This window comes from Psammomys obesus, unplaced genomic scaffold, assembly GCF_907164565.1.
Source record: "Psammomys obesus unplaced genomic scaffold, mPsaObe1.curated_primary_1811, whole genome shotgun sequence".
Classification (NCBI taxonomy): Eukaryota; Metazoa; Chordata; class Mammalia; order Rodentia; family Muridae; genus Psammomys; species Psammomys obesus.
Genome location: NW_026596095.1, coordinates 5,264,282 through 5,287,131, shown reverse-complemented (window position 1 = coordinate 5,287,131; position 22,850 = coordinate 5,264,282). Strand labels below are relative to the sequence as shown.

General features: G+C 39.4%; 1 protein-coding gene across 1 annotated transcript in view; it reads left to right on the top strand.

Moving 5' to 3' along the window:
- The window catches only part of Plppr4 (phospholipid phosphatase related 4), a 37,527-nt gene extending 19,069 nt beyond the window's left edge, over window positions 1-18,458 (top strand). Inside the window, exons 2-7 of the mRNA XM_055628326.1 lie at window positions 1,778-1,963; window positions 5,264-5,393; window positions 9,134-9,329; window positions 10,776-10,833; window positions 11,562-11,735; window positions 14,726-18,458. Of these exons, the coding sequence (XP_055484301.1) occupies window positions 1,778-1,963; window positions 5,264-5,393; window positions 9,134-9,329; window positions 10,776-10,833; window positions 11,562-11,735; window positions 14,726-16,054 (2,073 nt within the window). The 3' untranslated portion in view covers window positions 16,055-18,458. The remainder of the gene's footprint in view (window positions 1-1,777; window positions 1,964-5,263; window positions 5,394-9,133; window positions 9,330-10,775; window positions 10,834-11,561; window positions 11,736-14,725) is intronic.
- The last annotated feature ends 4,392 nt before the right edge of the window (window positions 18,459-22,850 follow it).

The window sequence follows — 22,850 nt, the reverse complement described above, 5'->3', positions numbered from 1 at the left end:
GGAGGACCTCCTCCCCTTTCATATGACTCCATTTTGTCAGGTATTTTCAGGACTGGCTGCAAAGTCCTCCTCTGTGGCCTAACAGGACTGCTCCTCCCTTGGGAGGTGGGGAGGTCAAACAGCCTGCCATTGAGTTCCTGTTAGAAATAGTCCTTGTTCCCCTCACTATGGGAAAGCAATTGATTACTGAGCTATCCTCATTGTTTTTGAGCTGGGTCTTCTCTCTGAAAATGGACTGAGTTGATTCTGCTGAACTATCTGGCCAATACACTTTAGGAGTGCTCTTCTCTCTCCTTCCCAAACTCTGGGATTAAGGGTGTTTATCGGATGGATGCTGGGGATCAGGCTCAGATCCTTATATATGCATAACAAGCAGTTTACTGCCCACGCCATCTTCCCAACACCAAACTAAACATTTTTGAACAATACATAAGTCTGTATTGTTAGACTTTAACAGATCTGCTAATGAGTAAAGAATTCACGTTTCCTTGCTAACTGAGAGTGGGTCCCTCTCTAAGCATCTGCCATGTTCTCTATGACACCTAACGCTTGTGTAGTTGAGAACCTGGAGCATTATAGGTTGAATGAAAGAATATATTCACAAATTATACAAAACAAAAGGTCTTAGAAGCTACAGTGTAATTAATTTAAGAGTAGACAAACTGATGGCCACTGAAATTAAAATCTCAGATAAACAATGAGTAACTCGAAATTGCAATTAATGACTGCAATCCAAAATTCTTATTTCACTGGTTGGCATGCACTTTTTTTTATTTTCTATATCTGATAATGCCAATCTACTTATTGTAATACATTAAAGTTTACACATTTATTCAGTTGGTCATTAATTGATAAGCTTTTATTGGCCATTAAAAACTACTAAATGTTGTATTGGTTGTTAAAATGTTCTAGTAATAGTTTTATGCTCCAGGGACTCAGCAATAAATAACCTTGTTAGATTCTCGATTCCTTAAGTGTTTATTTCAGTAATAATTTATTAGGTTAGTTGTTAATTTTGCTGACATCTCGTTAAAGTGCCAAGTAATTTTGATTAGTAAGTGTTATTGAGAAAAATCAAGAGAGTGACAAAGTTGAGGGGGAATCAAAAACCATCATGGTTGGAGGGTGCAGGACAGTACTATTAACGATGCAGACATGCCCTTCATGAAAAGAGCTAGGAAAAGGACGTGAAAGGAAGGAGCCGCCCACACAAAGGACCTTGGGCGGGAGTAAATTTGACCCCCAGAGGGCAAGTGTGGAGAACCATCTGAGTGTAGTCAGCGTTGAGTTGGGGGATGGTAGAAGCGTGACACTAGAAGGGCCAGGGGCTGAAACAAAGGCCAGATGTTGCAGGAAGTTCCATCCCACGAGGCAGCACTTGCCTGTCGTTCTTGTTAGACATTTGGATTTGGTTCAGGCGAGAATGACAACCGACAGGGTGCCTAAGGTGAGAAGTGAAATGAATTGGAGTATTTCCAGAAGTCTCCTTGCAATGGTACTGGGAGTGGGGAGAGGGAGAGAGGATTGGTACGTGAAGAGAAAGGTGGACACAGTAGGCAGAGGGTGACAGACTGAGAGCAGCCTGGTAAAGTAGATGAACAACAGGAGGCATACTCTGAGTGTCAACTCCACAGCACTTTATGAATGTATTGTACTCTGGCTCACAGAAGGGCCATGAGAGAAGGGGAAAATTCCACCAGTTTCAAACTTCAAGATGTACTGGTTCCATTTGTCCTATTTACAAAAATAGATTGTCTTCTGTGTCTTTCACCCTCAGTTGCCTATATTGGCATCATCGGTGGTTAGCCTCTACTTTCTGGAACTCACAGATGTCTTCAAACCTGTGCACTCTGGATTCAGTTGCTATGACAGGAGTCTCAGCATGCCATACATTGAGCCAACCCAGGAGGCCATTCCATTCCTCATGTTGCTTAGCTTGGCTTTTGCTGGACCTGCAATTACGGTAAGAATTGAACCTCAAAATTGCATTGTTCAGTCTCAAAAAACAAAAGATGACCCAGTTTGTATAGTATGTGTGCTAATGAAAAACAAAGAAAGAAATAAAAGAGTGAAATTTAACCAGTGAGTCACTGGTAAAAGTATTTATTCATTAAGCTATCTTACAGAGTCCCTTGGAAAATGCCTAATTGTTTTGTTCCCTATCAGGACCATTTATCACACGATGCTTCTTCTCCTGACACTGTTGCTTGTACTGGGGACAGTGACATTGGCCTTGTCACAATGTTTCTACTTCTATTGACTCCCTTCTGATCACAAACTCTCAATAGAAAACTTAGGGATGTTTCCCAGGGTATTAGTTCGGGCCTGAAGACCTGAGAAATCGAAGGAGCTCCACCACCCTCTCACTGAGCAGACCTGGGGAGCAAGGGGCCACTGCCTTCCATGGGGCATTTCTGAATGGCCTCCACCCTTAATGCTTCTTAGTATAAAGAGAAGCAAATCAGGAACTGCTTATTACTGGGGGTGTTGTTTATTCCTTGAAGGCTTCCAACTCATCTGATTTTTTTTCTTCCACAGTGGTTTCATAGACCCCAAGGGAACAACTCAGTGTTGACAGGAGCATTGGCATTGCTGATGAATGAAAGAATCCTATACTCCTCCCTCTCCAAATATACTTAATTCTTCTAGCTTTGTTCTGATGTCATTTTTCTTTCTGTTTTTAAGGCCTTCACTCTAAACAAGTGTTTTTCTCGGCATCCATTCTGTGGCAAGCAGAGACATTAAAGGATCATAATCCTGTCTATACTGTTACTACAACCTGAACTTCTACCTCCTTCCCATTCATAAAAGTGAAAATTAACAGACTCTAATCTCTGACCATCAAAAACACTGGTTTTCTTTTCATCTTTGTAACTGCATAAACATATCACAAAACTGGGATCTTCCTGGCACGTAGGAAGACAAGATATAGCTTCACTTGGCTAGATTTTGGAGCAGACTGGTGTAAGTAGAGGGTTAACTATAGAACAGAGAACCTAGCATATCCCCATGTCTCCTTTGAAGTAATAACATTGGAGAGTATTAGTCAGAAAGAATACTTAGTTAATTCAGTATTGAATGATACGAGATAAATTTTGCTCTATCGTTTCTGTTCCCTATTGACTTTAAAGTGAGTTATTGCACCAGGTGATACTTATGTTTGGCTTATTTTCAAAATTCCTTGAAGAACAGTATATCAAAATTTTATATGAAAATAAACAGTAATTACAATGATATGTGTACCACATTACCTAAACAACTAAATATAACTAAGGGAGCTATAATTTTAAGCATTTTGTAAAACAAATAATAAGATTTTAATGAGAACTGAGAAGCTTACCCAGAAACATCTAACCCTAGCCATTGCCCAATCCTAAGTACATTCATAATCATTACAGTGACATGACCTACTCTATCTGAGGGACTATTACTCTCCTGAAACCCTAATTTCCTCAACTCTACATATGTAAGATCACTAACTTTCACAATTTAATTTAGAAATATATTAGGGACAAATATTTGACATATTTTTGATAAATAAAAGTCACAAATCAAATCTTGTTTGTATTATAAGTAACAACTCAGAATTCCAGAGTAGTTAGCACAATAAAAACACAAATCCCTGTGTTCAAATTTTCTGGAAATTTTGAACACAGCGGTCTTTCCAAAGACTCATACTCCAACCAAGTACCAGGCATGAAGAAAACCTAGAATCCCTGCACAGATGTAGCCCATGGCAGTTCAGTGTCCAAGTGGATTCCATAGTAATGGGAACAGGGACTGCCTCCGACATAATCTGATTGGCCTGCTCTTTGATCACCTCCCCCTGAGGGGGGAGCAGCCTTACCAGGCCACAGAAGATGACAATGCAGCCATTCCTGATGAGATCTGATAGACTAAGATCAGAAGGAAGGAGAGGGGGACCTCCCTTATCAGTGAACTTGGGGAGGGGCATGCGTGAAGAAGGGGGAGGGAAGGTGGGATTAGGAGGGAAGAAGGGAGGGGCTTATGGGGGGATACAAAGTGAATAAAGTGTAACTAATAAAAGTTTAAAAAAAGAAAAAGACAGAAATATTAAAAAATCTCATATTTTCAGGCATGATGCTTAAAATAAGGATAACTAAGAAGTGGCTCTTCCCTTGGAGGGTCCTAGATTAAGGAGAGACAGTCCAATGAATGAGTAGCACATAATTCAATAAAGCTACTCTAAGGAGGATGACAAGGTACTAAGGGAATGACATAGAAGGTAATGCAATTCGTGTTAGGGTATAGTAAGAGAATTAAAAAAGAAAAAAACTCCCCGAATGGAAAGGTACCTAAATAACAACAAACTCCTTCACTGATGTTATATTGCTTAAAGTCCCACAGCAAACTCCACTGTTTATATCTTAAAATGCTCCTGATACTGCAGTACGGTTCTTTATCTCCTGTAAACGTGTACTCTGAAAGCTTAACCCTGGGAAAGACTACCCAAGTATCTAGACTTTTCCTGTCATCTGCATTCTCCAATAGGCTAGCCACTCACCATGTGCCTTTTTCAAGGCTAATTATATTTAGGTTAAAAATTTTAATATAGTACTATTAACATTAAATATTTGATTCAGTGCCTACATTTCCAGTTCTTAGCACCTACAAGTGAGTGGTAGCTAACATCTTAGCCAATACAGGACAAACCCTAGAGAAATGTGTGCAGAATGACTATCCTCAATGTACTTCTATACCCTGACCTTTCCTCCTGCTAAATTAAAAATCATTTAACTGACCAAATCTGTTTGTCAAATGTTCCTTGTTTGTCAAATGTTCCTTATCCTAACTCTATACTTACTTAATTTCTCTAAGGTATTTTGGGATTGATGTCAAGAGTCTCAGAGTTAAAGCAGAATCGGTCTCTATAGTTGACTGAACTGAATCCCTTTGTGTGATGTGCAAAAGGCTAAAGGCACATTGCTGTAATCAGATTGAAATTCTGAGATTTTTTTCACACCTTTGACCAATGTGCAGGAGTAGACAAGATCCAGCCAGGCCTCTTTATGGTGCCTCATTGGTTTTTTTGGTGGTGGTGGTGGTGGTGGTGGTGGTGGTGGTGGTGGTGGTTTTAACGCTTGTTAAATTCCCAGAAGAAATTGCTTACGCATCTGAAGTGTTGATAAAAACACATCTTCTCTCTGTGGAATAGGTGATGTGTGAGGGGGTGGCGCATAATTTACAAGTGTTAGTGTTTGGGTATAGTGATACTCTCGCTGACACCATGTGGCCTTTGCAGATCATGGTGGGAGAAGGGATTCTATACTGCTGCCTCTCCAAAAGAAGAAACGGAGCTGGATTGGAGCCCAACATCAACGCGGGGGGTTGCAACTTCAACTCCTTCCTCAGAAGAGCCGTCAGATTTGTTGGTGGGTGTGAGGAGCCGAAAAGAAAGGAAATATTTTTCCTCACAGAAATGCTATGTCTAATTACAGATATTAAGCCCTTAAAGCTGTAATTTAGATGTATACGTTCAGTATGTGGTGAGTTTTACATTATACGTGAAACTTTAAAAGAAAAACAGAATATACTCTCTGTCATTATTTAGAGTCATGGCCCCGGTCTTGTGTGCTAGCATGTCACACATTTCAGGGCATTTTGCCAAAATTTGGCTCAAGCATAAATTTACTTTAAGATAGTTTCACAAAGTGTAAGTTTTAAGTTTTTATTTTTATTTTCCCAGAGCAGAAGGAAACAGTAGAGGCAGGAGGAAGGAGCAGAGACAATGTCCATGTAGCCCTGAATGGCCTCCAATTACTGTGTTACTGAGACTGGCCTTGAACTCCTCAGCCTCCTGCTTCTGTCTCCCAGGTGCTAGAATTACAGGTGTTTGGCACCATGCCGTATATTTTTTTAAAGAAGTATAAGTGTCAGAAGGCCATCATTAATGCTTCAGAAATTAATTTATTCACATAAGAGAGTCTGTTTCTTGGTGGTTTTTATCCAGAAGTCACAGGGCATAGAAATGTTACCATAGACCAGTGTATCATGGTTACTTTTTGTTGGTTAGAGTCACCTATTCATCCCTCTCCTTTACCTTAAATTTTTTATTAAGTCTATAAGAAAATTACAGGCCTTACTAGGCAGTGTCTGAATCATACTAATTCCTAAATCAAAATTAGCATGGGACCATATTAATGTAGTCTTTTACCTTTTTTCCTTCGGATTTAAGCAGTCATCTACAATACCAGAAACCAACCTAAATGTTTTATATTCATTCCCATAAGGCAATATAAGGTTATTTTTACATTATATTGTTATTACCTTGTTATTTTATTATATTGATATATTATATTATTTTACCTTATATTATTTCACCTTATATGTGATAGCATGTCAGCAAAAAGAAATTGGCAGCTTCATGTAATATTTCATAAATAATTAAATTAAGTCTTTTCTCCCAGGACCAAAAAAAAAAAAAAAAAAAAAATGCTGACTCTAAATCATTCCCCAAATTCTGCTCTTTGAAGTTATCTTCTTATCATCATATTGATATGGTTAAAAAAAAAAAAGCAGTCTTCTTAGAAACATTTGAAACAAAGTAATAGAACTCAAAGAGCCAGAGCCGAACACAGAGATATATTTCCATAATATAATTCTATGAATTATATTCTATAGAATATAGAATATAATTATATAGAATATAATTCTATGGACAAAGAGGTGTGTATTATGAAATGCTGTCAGCAACCTCGTCTTCCCTGAGCCTGGATAATCCCATTTTTTAAAGATAAAAATAAATTGATTCCTTTATTATTCAGTCTTTACCCAGGCCATGCAAGTCTCATATCACACTGCCAGTTCTTTGTGTTCAACAGACAGTGATCTATTTACACACTCTTAAAATTGAATCCCAGGACAGCTGGAGAGATGGCTAAGTAGTTATGAGAGCTTGCTGCTCTTCCAGAGAACTGGAGTTAGGTTCTGAGCACCCATATTTGGTAGCTTACAACAGCCTGTAACTCCAGTTCTGGGAAGTCTGACACCTTTCCCAATCTCCATGAGCATTCTCTCACTATTGTGCATACTCACACACCTACGCAAAAATTAAAAAAAAAAAAAGAACAGGCCTTATTCATGCTTCTAGGAACTGGAACACAGAGATCAGCTTTCTGTGTCATACATCCCTGGTGTCATCCAAAAAGGAACTAGGGCTGTGGCAGTGTGTTCAACCAGCTCTCGGTCTAGGGGTGGTTAAGGGGTGCCTCTCAGAATGACTGCTGTGAGTAACTCATGTATCAGAATCCAAGCAATTGAGCCAGAATAAAAATGCAGGGGGCCAGACAGCCCAGGAGAGGTAGGCAAGTTCTAGATCAGATATATCTTAGAAGAAATTACTCACAAGATGAGCCAATCAAGAGATTCAAACAGGCCTAGAGTTTGGTCCCAGGAGATAAAATTGGAATTTTGGCAGGATATATAACATCATGACCAAATAAGGCAGCTCCCACAGCTACCCAGGCTAGAACTACTGCTGGTTATTAGGACAAAGCCTGCTTTCCTCCTTCTTTGCTTAATTGGCATTGTTAGCAGGGCTGTGCTTCATAGAGAACGAGAATATGGATTCTGAGGGGTTAGTACCTATGCCTAGAATTATAGACCATAATGAGGAAAAGAATCCCAACAACACAGAAATGCTCAGAACTTTGACATTAGTTTTTTTTAATTTGTTGTGTACATTTTATTACAAATTTAGATAACTTTAAATTTGAATTTGTTCTTTGACAGTCTTATACATAGATTTAATGCATACTGACTTCTCTCACCTCCTGCTTTGCTTTTTTTTTTAATCAGTTACATTTTATTAACTCTGTATCCCAGCTGTATCCCGCTCCCTCATTTCCTCCCAATCCCACCCTCCCTCCCTCATCTCCACCGTGCCCCTTTCCAAGTCCACTGATAGGGGGGACCTCCTCCCCATTCATCTGATCCTGTTTTATCAGGTATCTTCAGGACTGGCTGCAAAGCTCTCCTCTGTGGCCTAACAGGACTGCTCCTCCCTTGGGGGGTGGGGAGGTCAAAGAGCCAGTCATTGAGTTCCTGTTAGAAATAGTCCTTGTTCCCCTTACTATGGGAAACCAATTGGTTACTGAGCTACCACAGGCTATATCCGAGCAGAGGTTCTAGGTTATATCCATACATGGTCCTTGGTTGAATGTCAGTCTCAGAAAAGTCCCTGTGCCCAGATATATTTGGTTCTTGTGGAGCTCCTATCCTTTCCCCATCATACTAACTCCCCTTCTTTCATATAATTCCCTGTACTCTGCCGAAGGTTTGGTCATGAGTCTTTGTATCTGCTTTGAAAACACTGCTAGTTATCTCCTTCCCATCCTGGTCAAATCTTCCTCCTCCTAAAAGTTCTTTTTCACATTACTGAACTATTTAGCTACTGATGGATCTGGGGCAGGAGTAGTCACTGTCTTAGTTGTAAATTTTTCAGGTTCCATTGAACAGTTCCAAACCTATGACCATACAGATGTAGCCTGAATAAATTTGATTGATCACAAAACAAAATGAATTTAAAAGTTTTTTTTTTAATTCTATTGCATTTTTTCACAGCCTGTTCCTTTCTAATCATTCCTCAGCTTTCCCTAGGTAGATGACAAGTGATCTCTGGTACATCATGTTAAGAATTGACTTTAGACACTGGAAACATGTATCATCAAATAAAAGCACCCACTACTTTTGCTGAGGATCCGTGTTGTTTTTAGCACCCACATCAGGCCACTCACAACTGCTTGTCACTCGATCTCTCAACATCTGGCACATTCTTCTGTGCTTTGTAGGCACCTGTACTCACAGGTGCACAGACCTACATACAGGCACACTTGATTAAAAACAAATATTTACATGTAAAAGATGTACTCCCAGTTAACAAGAGTTACTATAGTACAGTTACTACTTGAGCGATTCAAAATGTTACTATGTTGCCCTTAAATATCAGCTTAGAAGTTTGGAAAATGTCTATATTATCTGCCAAAATTATCTTAGAGAAAATGACAGCATATTATACAGTCAATGTATGCGTGTGCAGTAAAGATGATTAACACTAACAGAAGCTCAGCTTTGGCCATCAACTCAGTAACAGTGTTTTCCATTTCCCTTCTAGGTGTCCACGTGTTTGGACTGTGCTCCACGGCTCTCATTACAGATATCATACAGCTGTCCACAGGATATCAGGCACCGTACTTTCTGACTGTGTGCAAGCCAAACTATACCTCTCTGAATGTATCCTGCAAAGAAAATTCCTACATCGTGGAAGATATTTGTTCAGGATCTGACCTTACAGTTATCAACAGTGGCAGGTTGAAAAAAACAGAGCTTTAAAACTATTCCATGCTATTATTCGTATAATGCTGTCATTGCACCATCTACACATGCCATTTTCAGTCACAACAGTTTTTATTTACTTATATTCTCAAGGCAACAATCTCTTCAGTGACTGAAACACAGAGATCTGCTAATGACTTGCTCCAAATCCTTCTCTTAAAGTCTCGGAATTTTATTTCACATTCTGGTTACAAGCCCACCCTTCACTGAACTCATATTTTGTGTTCTACCACAGTTGGTTTACGGTATTAATGATCCATTACTGCCGACAGTCAATATGCATATTAGACTCATGTCAAATACCCAACATCTGTGTTATATCGCTTCTTTATCTTTTATTTTAAAAATTACATAAATTTTGCTCTTCTCAAGTTTACAAAGGAGTAACATCTCTTTTCTTTGAATGAACACAGAAATGTTAAACAGCTCCTGACTTTACATTTCAGAAAGTTAAGAACATGAAAACCCAAGAAACTACTAGTACATTTTTTTTTTCAATTAACAAAATAAAATAAACTTATTAGACAAGAGACCGTTCCTGAGATATTAAAAATAAAGTAAGTGAAAAGATGCAAAACACTGAATAATTATTATGAAAACTGGATTTGTTATTTAGTGACTTCTCAAGAAAGCAAATTCCTATGAACCATTCAGTAATCTTGAATCTATGGTGAAGAACTGTGGCCTGTTTTCTTTCTCAATTCTTCTATATATTCTTGTTTGTGTTGATTAGCAAGTATCAAATAATTATAAAAACAATAATATATTACTCTTCTCCTATTGAAAGAAATTTCTAATCCCTTTGTGTGTGTGTGTGTGTGTGTGTGTGTGTGTGTGTGTATGTGTGTCCTTTTCTGTGTGTGAGAAAATTCTCTGTTGTTTTAGAGGTAAGTCATATCTTAGTGAGCTAAGCGGAGAAACAGTTCGTTAAAACTGGACTTTTCTTATATATTTTACAGCCTAAAAATACATTAAGATCTACTGGTATGGGAAAATAATTTCATCATTTAATGAAATGAAACTATCTTGGAGCATTAAAAAAAAAGGTTTAAAATAGCAAAACCCAAATTTTATGAATTTTCACAATGAGCTGATACAGTTGTAAACAAAGAGTACTTATGCTTCCCAAACCATTTCAGAGTTCATCTCACATGTTCCTTTGCCAACCTGATACTTATTTTATATTTTGTTTCATTTTAACTTTTACTAAAAGTACATCACCATATTCTTTAATGCTAATGATGACCAGCAGTGCTCCTGAGGATAGTAAATCACTCTGCTTTTCTCAGTAAACTAAACATAAATTAAGGTTATTGCTTCTTGCTTTGTGCCTTTGAGTATAAAATCTTATGCTGAGCTGTTGAGGTTGCTGGTAGCACATTCAAGCTAAAATGCATAACCTGGCTGTCTTCCTTCGGCAGAAAGTCATTCCCGTCCCAACACGCGACCCTCGCTGCCTTTGCTGCTGTGTATGTGTCAGTAAGTATGGTTTCCTCGTTGTTAAATTGTGACCTGTAGAAAAGCTGAGGAAAGAGTGTTTTCTTCAGGAGACTAATTAGATCGTAATTTAGTTCTGCCTCCCTTTAATACAACAGCATCTAAAGCAATTATCATATGCTACTTTAAAAAAAAAAGGTATAATCAAAGAATTTTTTTCACAGAGAGTCAGAATACTTGTTTAACCTTGGGCCATTTTAATGCAATACTTGGAGGGAAGATATTTATGAAATACACAAATATAAAAGAAACCAAAACCAAAGGGCTTTTATTAATGGTACAAAAGCACAGGCAAGAACGTAGCTTTCAGTATTTACGTAACAATGGTGAGTTCTAGGTCACTGTCAATTTGGTAAGTGTTAGGGCCCTTGTGTTTGGTTGACACCACAGCCTATGTATTCTTTTATGAAACAAGTGAACCAAAACTTTGTGGTAAATAAGAGGGAGATTAGGACTCACTGGCCAAACCTATATTGCCTCAGTGTTTTTCAAACTTTCCTGCAATTAAATGAGAGCTCAGGTGATTATTTTGAGTGTCATCAATACATCACCGTCCTTGGCAAGCTGAGAACTTTGCCCTGACCAGGGGAATGGGAGAAAGTTTAGCAGAGTGTGTCAGTCCGACTTTTGAGTTGAACTTTTTGTTTGCTTGGACTTCTCTGACACGATGGCCTTGCTAGCACACTTAACCCACTTCTCTCCTTTTAAAGATGTACTTCAATTCCACATTAACCGATTCCTCTAAGCTCCTGAAACCTCTCTTGGTCTTCACATTTATCATCTGCGGAATCATCTGTGGGCTAACAAGGATAACTCAGTATAAGAACCATCCAGTCGATGTCTATTGTGGCTTTTTAATAGGAGGAGGAATCGCACTGTATTTGGTAAATAACATTATTATTATTTGGTGAAGTACAGTTTAAGATGGAAAGGTATGCATAGAATAATTTGTACAATAAGCTATTCATGATGTATTTTATATTCATGAGAAAAAATCTTAGGGTGCATCTTCATTCTAAGCCAAATTATACTCTACTTCCAATAATGTGATTTAGTGACTTCTTCTTATAAGCCAGAATTGATTTGAGAATTATCGTATTTCATTTTTTAAGAAACACACAGAGAGATATACCATGCACATTGAAATTTTACGCATAAGGAAAGTGGAGAAAAGTAAAAGGAGGGATGCTATAATTTTCCCAACAACACAAATGTAGCACTTTCCTGATTTTTTTAATCATTATCTCTCAAACATGCTAAATATCTTCAAGAAAAGTATCTGCATTATAAGTAAATTGGTAGTGCCTATTGAACTCAGTCATGCATTCACACTTTCATCTATCTTACTTATTCATTATCTGTCTATTGCCATCCTCCATAAAACAAAGGAAAACAAGATGCACCCCTCAGGATCTCACCGTGTAAGAATAGGCCATCAGAACCAATGGTTACAACATGCTTAATGATGGATGTGGTTCCTTGCATATGGGAAACTGCTAAAGGAACAGCAAGTAGCATTTCTAGAAACGATATGATTTTTAAGAAGAATATTTTCTTAAGGATAAGAGAGTAGAAAGCACATTCAAGGGGAAGAGATTATCATTCCAAAAGATAAACACAAGGAAGAGCAACCTGGACAGAAGGGAAGAATTAACAGCCAAGTTTGCAGTTTGTAGAACTAGATATTTGATGGCCACGTTAGTAGAGCAGGTAAATAATCAAGCTAATATATGGCTGAAGAGAATGACATTGAGGGGTTCATGATGACTCCAAAGGCACTTAAATAGTTATGTCTGAAGGACAGAGGGCCATGAGTCCTTCGGAAGCCAGGGACATTACTTATAAACATATCATTGTAGTTAGTCAAGGGATGCAAAATGGCCAGGTCACAGCATGAAAAAGAGCCAAGAATAACGAATATGCAGGTGACAGACAGGAACAGACAACAAAAAGGAAACTAAGAGGGGCAGAAATAAAAGTCAGTTGCCCATAGCCAGAGTCCTCAGTCACGTGATCTCAGTGCTTCTAAGAATGGAATTAAAAATAAAAGATAAAAAAAAAATCATGAAAAAGAAATATTTCTGCTGAAGTGTGCAATGATTTCCTCTTTTATAAAAAAAAAAAAAAGCAGAGCCAGTGATGAAACTTTAAATTTTCCTCTTACGCGCTTTCTTCAGCAGAGAGGAAAGTGAGCACATTACAGTCAGCCGGTAATAACAGCACACATGCCAGGGTATTACTGCTGACTGGCAAAAGAAAGGGAAAAGAGCTTCTCACTCCTTCGTTCATGCGTTTCCATCCCACCTGTGTGAAATCATTGGTACCTGGACATTCACGTGAGCTTGACAACCAACCCAAAGGCTGTGGGGATGAAGTTCAACACTCCCTAGCCACTCAGAAATGTGATTCTTTACCTATAGAATGAAGATATTAAAGTAGAAGTGTAGCTCAGTCGTAGAGCACACAAGCTCTTGGTTAGATTCCCAGTACCACAAAAGTTAACTGGCTAACTGATTAAAAATAATAACAGCTTGTTCCGTATTTCTTTCAAAATAAGAATCAAATAACGATATTACCATCATGAGAACTGAATATTACACAGTAGGGTCAGAACTTTACGTTTAGTGGCTGATTTCCCTAAACTTACAAAGGTAATAGAACATTTGTAATTAATAGAACATTAGGAAGTCTGGGTGGCAAGAGCATGGGTAGACAGTATTTCAAAGAACAGACTGATAGGATAGCCAGGCAGAGTTCACTCCTGTAACCTTAAGAGAGTGAAGCAGGAGAAATGCAAATTTAAGGCCAGCCTGATCTACCTAACAAAACCTCAAAAAACTCAGTCTAAATATGATATGTGCCTAAAATCCTAGCCCTTGAGAGGCAGAGACAGGTAACAGCTGCAGGTTTGGGGCCTCGCCTACATAACATATTCCAGGCCAAGTGGGTCGACCTAGCGAAATCCTGTCTACACACAGGCAGAAGGTGGGGGAGCGTGTGTTCTATTTGAAACATTATGATTCCTAAGCAAATGCTGCTCCTCAGTGTGCAAACATGCTATGAAATACTAAAACCATGAAACTGCATTACTTAGACTTAAAAAGTAGACCCGGCCACCTTCAATTGAAATTATCTCACAGGCAAACACTGCTTTGCCATCTTATCTCTGAAAATCCAGCAGACGTTAGATCTCCTGTAATTAGGGTAACAATTTTGAAACAGAAACTTAACCTTTTCCAAATCTAAAACAAATGAAAAATGATGGACTAAATATAAAGACTAAATTAAAAAATAATGGCTTACATTTGGTATAAAGCAGTCATTTAATCCAACCTTCCCACTTGAAGGTCAAGTTTAAAGGAGACAGGCAAGGCTAAAGGCAGTGTGATTTCCAATACCGTATATGTCTCCTGCCCTCACTTCCGAACCCCACAGCATTTTTATGAATGATCCATTGTTCTATATTTCCCTGCAGCTCCCTGTTTGCCATCAGAAAGTAAGATTGAAAATGGAAGGGAACATAAAGCATTCAAGCTTCTCAGGCTGTCACTCAAAAAGAAGCTACTGAGTTCAGAAAAAAAAATGAATTGGAAAGCAGAAACATGTCTTTACTTCTCTCATTTTCTATCTTTGCTTTTCAAAACACAGACAGTGTGCCAACGTCTTCTGGTCCATCCCAGTTAGTTCTGAGCAGTTAGTTCAATGAGCTAGATAGTTACAAGACTCTGCCCCGCCCGGGTAATTGTACTTTTCATCGTTTTTATTGGTCCGTGGTGGCTTATGCAGTGTCTGCCTCAGTTATGTGTTCTAAGAGAACCATGATTAATAGCGCCTTCTAGTATGTGATACCTGTATTTTTGTCCTTGAACACCAGGGCCTGTATGCCGTGGGGAATTTTCTGCCTAGTGAAGACAGTATGCTGCAGCATAGAGATGCCCTCAGGTCACTGACAGACCTCAATCAAGACCCCAGCAGGGTTTTATCAGCTAAAAATGGTAGCAGCAGCGATGGAATTGCTCACACAGAGGGCATCCTCAACCGAAACCACAGGGATGCGAGCTCCTTAACAAATCTCAAGAGGGCCAACGCTGATGTAGAAATCATCACTCCCAGGAGCCCTATGGGGAAGGAGAGCATGGTGACCTTCAGCAACACGCTGCCCAGAGCCAACACCCCCTCCGTGGAAGACCCAGTGAGAAGAAACGCTAGCATCCACGCCTCCATGGATTCTGCCCGGTCCAAGCAGCTTCTTACCCAGTGGAAGAGCAAGAACGAGAGTCGCAAGATGTCCCTGCAAGTTATGGACACTGAGCCCGAAGGGCAATCACCACCCAGGTCCATAGAAATGAGGTCCAGCTCAGAGCCCTCAAGAGTTGGGGTGAATGGAGACCATCACGTCCCTGGCAATCAGTACCTCAAGATCCAGCCTGGCACGGTCCCCGGATGCAACAACAGCATGCCTGGTGGGCCGCGTGTGTCCATCCAGTCCCGCCCCGGCTCCTCCCAACTGGTGCACATCCCCGAGGAGACCCAGGAAAACATAAGCACCTCGCCCAAGAGCAGCTCTGCCCGGGCCAAGTGGCTGAAAGCTGCCGAGAAGACAGTGGCCTGTAACCGGAGCAACAACCAGCCGCGCATCATGCAAGTCATCGCCATGTCCAAGCAGCAGGGCGTGCTGCAGAGCAGCCCCAAGAACGCTGAGGGTAGCACGGTGACCTGCACAGGCTCCATCCGCTACAAAACCCTGACAGACCACGAGCCGGGCGGCATCGTGCGGGTGGAGGCCCACCCCGAGAACAACAGGCCCATCATCCAGATCCCGTCCACCGAGGGCGAAGGCAGCGGCTCGTGGAAGTGGAAAGCTCCGGAGAAGAGCAGCCTGCGCCAAACCTACGAGCTCAACGACCTCAACCGGGACTCGGAGAGCTGCGAGTCCCTCAAAGACAGCTTTGGTTCCGGAGATCGCAAGAGAAGCAACATCGACAGCAACGAACACCACCACCACGGCATCACCACCATCCGAGTGACGCCGGTGGAGGGCAGCGAGATAGGCTCAGAGACGCTGTCTGTGTCCTCCTCCCGCGACTCCACCCTGCGCAGGAAGGGCAACATTATCCTGATCCCCGAAAGAAGCAACAGCCCTGAAAACACAAGAAACATCTTCTACAAAGGAACCTCTCCCACTCGGGCTTATAAGGATTGAGCGATGGCCCGTCTTGCCATCATTTCGGTGACACACACACACACACACACACACACACACACACACCCCAAGACCACACGTTTATCCTACCTGGGCTCTTTTGTTTTTTGGGTTTGGGGCTTCTTCCTTTTTTCTTTCTCTTTCCTTTTTTTTTTTTTTTTTTCTGGAGGATTTGGAACGCCTTTTTGCCCAACTAAGTTGTTCACCATCAGCCTGGAACTCTCACCGAACTACCACATAAACTGTGGCGATTTTACACCAAGGGAAAGGAAAAGCACAAAGCAAGATCCAAGCTAATATCATCATCCAAACAGTTCTTAAGACCTGTCACTGAGGCTTCGCAGCAGGCAGTGTATCGAGACAAAGCAGATCCCTTCGATGTATAGTATTTGACTTTCTGAATGTGCCAACTTTGGAATTTTTTTTTTCATTGTAATTAGCTGTGGGGAATCCAACACACACAGGTTCCCCCAACAACAGAGGCCATGCGGTATTATATATTATTCATTTTCGCAGACTCTGCACCAGAAGCGCAGACTGGGCGGTGCTGATTATCATAAGTGCATATACCTTGTAAACTCTCAAACTCTACTGGCTGTGAAATAGTGGTGTGCAGGCCCTCGTCGGAGAAATGCTACTTTATTCAGAAGATGCCGGCTACCTTTGTGTTAGAATAGACCGTCGTGGCTTCCCTGTAGCAGCTCTCTCACAGTCAACAAGAAAAAAAAAAGAAGAAGAGAAACTGGAAAGGGTTCTGTGCATTTCATTTCTTTGGAAAATGTTTGTTTTTTTTTTTTTCGACATCTGAAAGTCCTTAGAATGTTTTCAGTGAAAGAGGATAACTAGGTCTCTGCATCATTCTTCTGCTTTTTATTTAAGTATTGGTAATGCTGATTTCTGGCATTTTTAGTGAGTGTATTTGCATACTTAAACACATTGTTTTAGAGAATATTTTAAAATTACTGTGATTATATTTTCGATTTTATGGCTTCTCCTTACTTTATTACTTTTTTTTGAGGTTAAACATATGTTCTTCTATTTTAAGAAAGCAAAAGTGACTATTTACATTCCTTGTGCAAAATACACTGCTGTGAAGTCATAAACCTGAGCCAATGGTTGAAACTGTGGGTTCCGTTGCCAGATACATTGGTCAAGTTCAAGATGTCTCCAACACGATGGCATAGTTAACACCTTACTTACATCAGTAAGTAATCCCAACACTCCATTTTGTTCCAGGGCATTTTGTTTCTGCATTGTTTTGATTATCAATTGGAGCCACAGAGGGGTGAGCCTGACTCTCCCCTGGCAACCGTAGGAATCTAGAAAAAGGCTAATTGATAAATAGAAGTGTCTAAATTAAGAAAGTTTATCTCCAAAATATCAGTCTAGACACAGGCAATCGGCAGTTTTGGCTGCCTGTCTGGAATCTAAAACTCTGAGCCTAAATCAAAGGAAACCATACTATTGATAGCAAGAAGATAACAACAAAATATTTTGAAGTGTTTTTTTTCCAAGTTAGACATATAAAAAGTGGAGAGATATTTAGTTCTTGAAATTTGGTATTAAACTTTTCTTATGCTGTATCTTAAGAATTATAATGTATACTTGATGATTGCCAAGAGGGAAGAAAAGCGAACAGCAGAGCTGGTTGATCTGAACTCAGTGCAGTTTTCAATGGGAACAACAGCTGTCCAGCAAGGAGTCATATCATCCATTATCAGCGTCTACATTCAAAGGGCAGAGCTTTTTAGAACACTCAACCTCCCAAGGCACTAGGAATTTAGCTGAAACCAGCAGAATTGAAAACTCTGGCAATAAAATACAGACTCAACCGTAACCCTTCTGGCAATTTCCTTCTCAGAGAAGGAGGTGGGAGTTAAATGTTGCCTTCCCCACGTCTTATGCCACCACTGTCACAATGTCCCCGCTGGCCTGGCCAGTTCCTAGAGGGAAGGGTGGACTGGTTTTAGTACTCTGAAGAAAAACCAAGCTGCAGTATTTGAGGTGCAGTATGTTATTTCCTAATCTTTCCTATTTCTTAACAAAAAGATTTTAAAGTACTTCTCTAGTCATTGAGTTTTTGTTCTTTACATACTATTGATATATTCTTTTTCTACTCAAAGTGCCAAAGGCTACAGTTTTTAATGACTTAACAAATTGTACCACATTGTTAAGGAAATATAATGATAGACGCTAGAATTCAGACCTCTGCATGTATATTTGATAACACATCTTTTGTAAAAAATAAATAATTACAAAAATTTGTTTACATTCCACTGGTACCTTAATTTAAAATAAATCAGACTAACAGGTGGTATATCTTCTTAGTGTTCTATTTATTTTATTTGCTAATGAGAGCACTTCTTCTTTTGTTAGGCTGTGCTTTATTGATAAAGTATTGAATAAAGAGAGTTAATTATCTTTTTAAAGTAAATAAAATTATGAATATATAATATATATGAAGTATTGTGTTATGCAATGTTTTCCAAACTGATAAAGTTTGTAAAGTGCTATAAATGTATTTTGTTAAGTACAGATCAAAGCTATCGTGTGAGTATATTGTGCTAACATCATAGAAATAAAGATTAGATTTCTTCATCAAAACTGGAATATCGGGTTTTTCTTTCAGACAGGATAGGAATTGATAATAACTTGGAAAAAAGCTAAGGAAAAGTTTACATATGTAATATATATATTATATATATAATATATATGTAATATATACATATATATGTAATATATACATATTACATATGTAATATATATATACATACATACACATTGTGTGTGTGTGTGTGGGTGTGTGGGTGTGTGTATGTGTGTGTGTGTTGGCTAAACTCATGAGAAGAAAGAGTATTGCATAAAGGAAATTTGTCCAGATACAAGTTTCCTTGTTTGGAAATTTAATTTCAGAAGTCTAGAAAGATGTTGCATGGATGACAACATTCGTTTCTCTTCTATAGGAACTGAGCTCAGTTTCTAGCACCCACAGCAAGTGACTCACAGCTGCCTGTAACTAGACTCTCTCTCTCATCTTGCCTCTTTGATCACCTGTACACATACACACAAACAGTTAAATAAAAATAGATCTTTTTTAAATAAAAAATTTTATTATAGGATATATTTTATACTTAGGCATACTTTTCCACACTTCAATACGATAATATATTAGGAGCAGCCTTGCTAGGCCACAGAGGAGGACATTGCAGCCAGTCCTGAAGAGACCTGATAAACTAAGGTCAGATGGAAGGGGAGGAGAACCTCTCCTATCAATGGACTTGGAGAGGGACAGGGAGGAGATGAGGGAGGGAGGGTGGGATTGGGAGGGAATGAGAGAGGGGGCTACAGCTGGGATACAAAGTAAATAACCTGTATTTAATATAAAAAAATAAAAATTAAAAAATAAAAAAATGAAACATGAAAGTCAAGTAGTCTTCTCAATGATTGCTTTTCATGCCATTGTGAGAAAAATGCAGCTTTTCTTTAAAGAGTGCTTAACAGTTAACTCAGTTTTCATTCAAACTATTGGTGCCCACTCCCTGACTTTACTGATTATTTATTTCCTTAGACACTTTTAGCACAAGGTTTGAGACTACAACCAAGATTTATTCTGTGATTCAATGGTCTTCAGGTACTATGCTGTCTGAACACAAAATGGCAGGTATCTAGAAATACCACTAAGCTTATGTACTGCTGCTTAGACAATAGCCTTGCAGCCTACTATGAAATTATAGAAACATTCTGGTTTTACAGACATTACTTTCAGACCACAACGTGTGTCTCATAACGACTTAAATTTGGTTTTAAACTCCTTTGATTCTTGAATCTTTCAATTTCTAAATCAGCTATACATCTATTTGACCCTTTCTGAAGAATATACAAAAACACTTTCTAAGTTTCTATGGGTTAGCAGTACTGTTTTACTTGGGAAATAAAACTACTGATGTGGAAATAGAAAATGAACTATTCAAGCAAAATGTCTAATTAATACTGTCCCTTTCACCACAGGGTTAAAATAAATGAGCAAGTGTAGGCTGCCGAGAGCCTGTGTCAGTCACTTTGCCATATTCGGAATAGCGCTTCCTCAAGATCCAGCTATACCACTGCTAGGCATCTACCCAACATATGTGCAAGTTTACAACAGAGACATTTGCTCAGCCATGTTCATAGCATCTTTAGTCCTAATAGTCAGAATCCAGAAACAACCCAGATGTCCCTCAATGGAGGAATGGATACAGAAATTGTGGTAGACAACGGAAGGGGGAGAAAACAGGGAACAGGATAGGAGCTTACCATAGACGGCCTCTGAAAGACGCTGCATAGCAGGGTCTTCTGCTTCCGAGGTCTGTCCTGTTTGCCCTTATGAATGAGGATTAAGCATCTTCCCTAGGGTCCTCCTTGTTGTTTAGCTATAGATTTTAGTATGTTTATCCTATATTATATGGCTAATATTCACTTATAATCATTCATAATCTACCTATGGGCCTTAACTATATCACATTGCTGCAAAAGAAGCTAATAGATGTATTTTCTAGACAGGAAGCCTGGCCACAACTAAAATTCTGTCTTCTCCAAGTAGGCAAACAGTAGAAATGGTTCCAGGAGCTGTTTAAGTCCTCTTTATTCTTAAAGGCTACATCTCAATCTTAGCTCTAAGACCTGAGAAATCACTACTTCTGAAAACAATCTCGAGAGTCATGCATGTTTCACACATGAAGAAACAGAATATGTGGGAAGAAACTTATTTGTCTACACAAGTGTCACGTGTTGGGTGGGACCTTGGGGACAGGGACATGGTCTTTGGATGGCTCTTTAGTCCCTCTCCGGTCATTACTTCATCCCTCACATTGAGCAATAAATTTTGTCCCTCATGTGTTTTGACTGAATCTTTAAATACAAGTACCAACACATTTCTTCAAAGAAGAGTTTCTCCACTGCCTCTTTTATGAGAATGCTAGTAAATCTCTGTTGGACATAAGCAGTGTATTTGCTTGATCATGTGATTTATATCATCAAATGTTTAGATGAATGAGGCATTTAGTTTTTACTCACACACTATATTGAAAAGTCCTTAGGGGTTGAACCTCCACAGGGGTTCAAATGGTAGAAGAATAACTGAGTTGAACACTATGAATAAAGAAAGCAATGAAGTTACTAAATGATATCGTCTTTTCTATACAGGAAGGGAATTTGAAGTGCAAAAACAGAGGTTAGACAAGAGAGATGGTTCCATGGCTAAGAGCACTTGCTGCACTTGCACGAGATCTGAGTTCAGTTTCCGACACCCATCATAAGTGGCTCACAACAACCTGAAAATCTAGCTGTGGGGAATTTAACACCATCTTTTGGTCTCCATGGACACAGACACCAGTATACACATATACACATATGCACACACACATGCAACACAAACACAACACAAACATATTTTTAATTTATTACATGTAAATTAAAAACAGGAAAATAAAGGTTAAAACGTGTTTTCTGCATATGATTTAGCACTGGAGTTCCACCGCTTTCAAAAATCCACCTCCAAACTTTGAAAGTGAAATTGCACTATTTGTATTTTTCTCTTTCTTTCTCATCTGAAGTGTATTTTAAAAGTGTTTGCGTAGTATAAATCAGAGTTCTTGGAACAGGCAGTCTTCTTACAGTGCTTATGATTTAGCTTCAGTTGTTTGTTCAAATGTTCCCACCTCCGCAGTCAGCTTCATGGAGGAGGTGAGTAGAAGTAAACAGAACCTTCTCACTCTACTGTGTAAAACACCACACCTAGAAGGTTTAGAAAATCCTTTGAAATCAAGCAGCCAAGATTATTCTTTAAGCTCAAAATTGGACAGCCGAGGGCAGAACCTACTGGCTTTTCTATAGTGGCCTAGTAAGGCTGCTCCCCCCTCAGGGGAAGGTGATCAAAGAGCTGGCCACTGAGTTCATGTCAAAGACAGTCCCTGTTCCCCTTACTACGGTGCCCATTTGGACACTGAGCTGCCATGGGCTACATCTGAGAAGGGGTTCTAGGTTATCTCCATTCATGGAACTTGGCTGGACTATCAGTCTCAGAAAAGACATCTGGGCCCAGATTTCTTGGATCTGTTGTTCTCCTCATGAGGTCCTGTCCCCTCCATGTATATCTCCCCCTTTTTTCATAAGACTCCCTGCACTCTGCCCAAAGTTTGGATCTGAGTCTCAGCATCTGCTTTGATACCCTGCTGAGAAGATTACTTCAGAGGCCCTCTGTGATAGGCTCCTGTCCTGTTCCCTGTTTTCTTCCTCTTCTGATGTCTGTTCTGTTTGGCTTTCTGAGTGAGGATTGATCATCTTACCCAGGGCCCTCCTTCTTGCTTAGCTTCTTTAGGTGTTCAGATTTTAGTATGTTTATCCTAGATTATATGTTTAACATCCACTTATGAGTGAGTATATACCATGTGTGTCTTTCTGCTTCTGGGATACCTCACTCGGGATGATCTTTTCTAGTTCCTACCATTTGCCTGCAAATTTCATGACTTCCTAGTTTTCAATTGCTGAGTAGTATTCCATTGTGTAAATGTGCCACAATATTTCTTAAATACTGGAGCACTCTGGTTTGTCTCAGAACTCCTATAGTCAGGGTAGTTATAGGAACAGAATGAAAAACTATGAGTGAAACATTTACAATGCTTCATAGTTTTTACTATACACAGCATAAGTGTTAGTGTTTATCCTTATGTGTATTATTGGGCATAGATGTGTGCGCATGCCTGTGTTTACAGGTGTGTGTACACAGGTGTGCATGCATATATGATGTACATGCATGTTG